Raw genomic sequence first — 6,000 nt, 5'->3', positions numbered from 1 at the left:
CTGGCCTAGGTATCCAATACTGATAGTTAACACTCTACAGTCGGATTACCCTAAGCTCGTCGCCAGGCAGGACCAGCGATTTATGTTAACCAGATCATTGCACAGACTAACTTTGAAGTCATCAACCTGAAAATCAAATCGCACCTAAACAATGATTTTGGTATATTGATTAATTCAAAACTCCAATCTTTCCGCGTTTTCCGGAAAAGCGGGGAGAGCCGATTCGTGCAAAATAGCAACGAATACGTATTCCTCGATTTTCGATCGATAAATACGAGATTAGTCTTTTTAAACGTAGAAGCCTGCGCGCGTGGAGGGTATAGGCACAGAGTGAACCTCATACGGCTTATTGACACTCCAGTCTGAGATACCTGCTGTCCGAGTATAACTACCGGAGATAGCGGAGAACATCCTCGGATCAGTCAAACGTCGGAAAACAGACACGTGGCACGCTATTAAATAAAGGTTGATAGATTCCAATCAACGTGGCACTAAGGATAAACGTTGAAGTGAGAAAGACGTGTTGCCGTTTTCAAAATTAAGCCTTGTTTATTAAATATTGATGTTAGGATCTGTGGCTTCGAGAGAGAGACTTCGACGACGCACGGGAATTTTTGCAATCACAGTGTCACCTCATACGAGTGAGCGCTGATATGATGCGTCAAGCACAGCACAGTAGCTGCTGATGGATTCATTTCTTTCGCTGGCTATAAAGTATGGAATGCGATGTGATGAGGTCAGTATTGCATTACGTGGACAGCATTATACAATACCGATACTAAGATATACTCAAAGAAGTATATAAGAAGCCTTTTGGAACATATTATCTGGGCACTTGGATTTTAACGATTTTGACATATTTTATGACAGAAGTCTACGTTTGGGGAACGCACGGTGTCAGAATTACACTATTGGCGGCAGTGATGAAATGCAGACATTACCGTTAACTAATTCATGAGAGACGAAGTGGTTCGCGTGAGTAAAGCAGAGCATTGATAAATCTGAGTAACACATTTTTTATATAAAAAAAGTTTAACGATTCTACTGTGCAATACATTTGGAGTTTATCATTATTCTATCAGAACAAAATATAATGCTGTCTCTATGATTCATAAACATGTGTAACTAATTTGTTTGAGGAAACAACCATGAAGGCAACTATGCAGGAGAAAAAAAAGCCTTTTTGACACGTTCCTGAAGTTGGATTGGTGATTGAATACGGAAGGCATTTGTACCGAAACGCCAGATCTGCGACTGCACAATATAGTGGTATGAGACAAATGCTCCCTAGGTGTCTGTTCCAGGATTGTTTGGTGACATGTCGAGTAAGGCCACTTGCTCTCTATGCCACTTTCGTCAACTCAGAGTGATCACAGGAATTGTTTAATCTGTGGTAGTTTATTCGACTAATACGTTGCAAATTAAGACTTGTTAGAAACAGGAAAGCAATCTTGGAATACAATGAGATGCGGCTGCGTGCGATTGTCCGATTTGACAAGAAGTTCTTGGTCAGTTGAATGGTGTCTTGTAGCGGTTCTGTTTTCTTCAATTTTATATTGTCCTGTCGTTCAAGCAACACAAATTGATATAGCCATCGTTTTTATTGATACGGAGGCCGAATTTACGATTAGCAATGTACAGACACTGGCGGAGGCAACCAAAAATGTATTTTCTGACAATAAATTGATCAGCTCTACAATAGTTACACACCTTTTTGAGTACACTGATGAACTCGAAGTTATGAATAACGCAGAACAAATATTTTCAAATGCGGCTTATGATGTCATAATTGACTTTACTTATGACAGAATAAGTTCTCTTATGTATATGTACGCTGAAATATACCAGAAACCTTTAATATTTGCAAATAATTTCTTCAGTAGAGCCTGCGACCCTTACGTGGTATCAATGTTTGGAAGTTACGCGACACTCGCGGACGGATTAATGGAATATCTGAGACAGTTTCAATGGGGAAATTTAGCATTTGTGTCCACTAGTAGTCCACAATGGCGACATATGGTGTCTGGGATTCAATCCCGGCTACTTAAACAGGAACACACCGTCAAACATTCAGTCGAACTAAACGATCTCAATAATAGTACCGAAGTCCTCGACCAGCTACAGACGATCAGCAGCGTGGCTAAAGGTAAGTGGTTGATGAAACCCATATAAAAACCCGTAATTATACCTAGGAGATAAGTGAACGAGCGTGAAAGCTCGTGCTGGTGTCCTGATGTAAGACACCCTGTGTAGACCCGGCGCGACTAGTGTACTTGTCAATAGTCGTGTCCCATTGATTAGTTGGTCGGAACCAAGTAAGGCTAATGTCATGATACCACAAAAAGAGGCAGTGTGTAGGTGATTATATCTGATTTTTATGATCTTTTATTATCTTCATTCAGGAGGATTTATCATGATCAATGCATTTCATCAAGAAATAAGTTGTTAGAATTTCTATCATTCAGATCGACTACACAGAAATTTCCTCTATCGCTTATTGGTATTTTCCTAGATGGTATTTTGTTAAATATCACTACCTTTTAACACTGAAGTCCTGTAGGATACTTATTCTGGATGAACCACTTTTATCGGAGACATCATGTATACCCTAAAATTGTTCAGTCACTCCTTCCACTGGTTCGGTATGTTTATTTTAATGCGAAAACTTACTTTATAGGCAAACAACAAAGATACATACTCTCAAATGCGTTCTAACATTGACTTTCCCTAACGATAGCGAAACGTGCAAACAGCGAATATATCGTAAAATATGTAAGAACATTAATTTAGTTTGGATTTCAATTCCATTACAACTCTCATCTTCACTTTTCTATTACCTTCACTGGGTTGATTATTTCGTCTGTCACTCATGCAGACAATAACCGCGCGTGGCATGTGTGATCATTACATCTATATGGGTTTATATAACGATATATTACAACTGCATGTACAGTGGTTATCTTACTGATTTATGTTAAGGTCATACTTTTTTAACACTGCTCGGTCTTTCTCTAAGGTTTCATTTCTGTTATCCCGAAAATTTAGAAGTAAGATCCACGAAAACAATACTCTTTTAAAAGTTGGCATAAAAATAAGACTGTCCATATTAGATATGTTTGTACCATATCGCTGTAATCTTTTTACAGTATAATGGTACTATTTCAATTTCAACATATTTTATTGACTGATGTTAATTTCAATATAGGATTGGACATTAGGCAGAGCCTATATAAGTCCTCTCCTTACATAAAACAGGTAAACAAACTTAAACATATTTACATACAACCAATATGGATTATATAATAAGAAGGGATTTGTCTTCTTAAATTGATATGATTTTTGCATGATTAGAAGAAAGTAACTTCTTAAAAGATGATTGAATTGTTGTGAGATGTATAGATATGCCTATTTGGTCAAATTGAGCTTATTCCCCCAACAGCTACAGGCCGACGGTCAACATAATGGTACTAATCTTGTAGATACCAACCGCTGTAATCTTTTTACAGTATAATGGTATAACATATCCCCTACACACGACCTGTCTTCATCACTGTGTAACATGACACACAGCTCGTCACATTTTTATGATTCCGAAAATTTAGAAGTAAGACCATCCTAAAATTCAAAAGAAATGATCCACGAAAACAATACTCTTTTAAAACTTGGCGTAAAAATAAGACTGTCAATATTATATATGTTTGTTTCAAACATAACTAATCTTGAATATACCATATCGCTGTAATCTTTTTTACAGTATAATGGTATAACATCTCCCCTTTACACGACCTGCCTTCATCATAGTGTAACATCTCCCCTTTACACGACCCGCCTTCATCACAGTGTAACATCTCCCTTTACACGACCTGCCTTCATCACTGTGTAACATGACACACAGCTCTCGTCACATTGTATCTCGCCCATTCTAGAAATGGCCGCAACAACACATACAACAGGCCACATATCAATAGGTGCTTGTCTCCGACAGGAATTATTTAATAACTTTTTGATAATGTAAAGGATACATATGATAAAATGATTCCAAATATACATGTATGTTGATAAAAGAAAATGGCTTCATTTGATGTTTATCTGTTTTTCCTGACAAAACAGTTATTTTGTTATGTGCTCGTAAAGTAGGCAATCACCATGTTGTTTTGTTTTCACGAAGCTGGCAGGTTTTTATTTTCTTCAGACTTGATCAATTTACAAATTACTCCTGACGTTTTGTCTTGCGAAGGAAATTAAAACAATACCGAGTAGATCAATAACATCGAGTCAACATGATGCTGAATAATTCACTTATTTCACTAAAACTAAATTGCTAAACATTTCCCAGAATATTCAATCTGTCGTGTTCTGTTAACGACCCAGTATTTGGTTAGGGTATATCGATAGGAGGTCTACGTTATGTTGAATGTTCTCTTTAGTTTACCCTATATATCAATGTCACATCGTTATGTTGAATGTTCTCTTTAGTTTACCCTATATATCAATTTTTACTGGGGTTTTATATATAAATAACCGATACAAAATTACACATGTATGTCAGGGTTTGGCATTGAATTGTGATCGAGTGTTTTAAAAAGCATTGTTATTACATTCATAAATGCATTTTTCCTACAAAAAGGAAGGTTTAATGGTAAATTTTGGTTTCATATGGTTTGCAAGTGGATATCTGTATCGTCAGTAGTTGAATAGAATCTAACACTGTAATCAGAAAATAAATATTGATATACGGTAGTCTCTTACTGATAAAAAACAAGGTCGAAATCAAACAGGATACCGTACCAAGAACATCTGTCAAATATCAATACATGAATACGTTGCCTGAAAATAGTACCTTAGCTACTTCTTGTCTCTAGCAACATCGTCAAAGAAATTCAGCTAAAACAATGATGAATTCCACAATGTTTATTTAAACGTTTAAATCCATCCGCGCGGTAAATACCCAAGTACGCGTTTATGACAATAGTGAACGTGAGAGATGTCTCCTTAAATAGATAAAATGTTAAATATTTCAAAGTGACCCTTCTGTAGATTATAAGACTCTTTCATATGTGTATATGTAGGATAGGGACATTCCACCCGAGGGGTCACAAAATGTGGTGAAACCCGAGGCTTGCCGAGGGTTTTATCACATTTTGTGATCCCGAGGGTGGAATATCCCTATCCTACATACACACATAATGAAAGAGTCTTTTTCTCTCATATCATTACCGAATTTCTGGCGAAAGTGTCCCTCAGCCATCCATTTTCTTCAATTTTTTAATTTCTTTATTTGACGTTTTTACTAAATATACTTGTGATATTCTGAAAGATCATACCCTATTTTTAGCAAACAGTGTTTGCACACAAATTTCATTCATTTTGTGGTTAAGTGATGAACGAATGAACAATTCGCCGATAAAAATTACCGTAACTTGACCGACTTTTACGTGGCCGTGATCAAATTGTCAACATCCGAGAAAAAGAAGTTCTATCAACAATACTGAAAGCCAACGCTGAAATGAGTTTCCCAACTTCACATATAATTTGATTTGCACCTCGACATATTTAATCATTTCACAGAACACACTGTACTTTTAAATGTCAAGTCAAATTTTTTTTTATAAAATACTACGTCACTGCATGACGTCACGACTGTCATTGGAATTCCATTCATAGTTCAATGAGAGTGATGTCGATCTCGATCGCCATGACGCGGCGATGTTTCGTGGCTGGTAATTTTAAATTCACTGTGATTTTGGCAACTTCGTGTGTGAACCAGCGAACAGTGACTCTATAGGAGTATTCGATCTTTTCTGTGACATAGGATTATATGTGTTTAACCGGTTGTCTTGATGGAATGACGAAGGTAGGTCAGTCGATAGGCTAACGATGATCATATTGAAAGGCTAGGATGGCAGTTAGTTTTCATGGTTACTCTACACAAATATAGACTCTGAGTTACAATTGAAATAAATATTTTTTATATGAACATCGAGGGGTGTCATTTTTACC

At 36.8% G+C, this 6,000-nt stretch overlaps 1 protein-coding gene across 1 annotated transcript in view; it reads left to right on the top strand.

Annotated features, from left to right (window-relative positions):
• Window positions 1-711: 711 nt before the first annotated feature.
• Window positions 712-6,000, top strand: part of LOC117342772 (retinal guanylyl cyclase 2-like) — a 135,630-nt gene continuing 130,341 nt past the window's right edge. The window contains exon 1 of the mRNA XM_033905014.1: window positions 712-2,146. Coding sequence (XP_033760905.1) covers window positions 1,462-2,146 — 685 coding nt within the window. The 5' untranslated portion in view covers window positions 712-1,461. The remainder of the gene's footprint in view (window positions 2,147-6,000) is intronic.

The sequence above is a fragment of the Pecten maximus genome, chromosome 14 (assembly GCF_902652985.1).
Source record: "Pecten maximus chromosome 14, xPecMax1.1, whole genome shotgun sequence".
Taxonomy (NCBI): domain Eukaryota; kingdom Metazoa; phylum Mollusca; class Bivalvia; order Pectinida; family Pectinidae; genus Pecten; species Pecten maximus.
The sequence above is the reverse complement of the archived record's forward strand: the minus strand, read 5'-3'. Positions and strand labels throughout refer to the sequence as shown.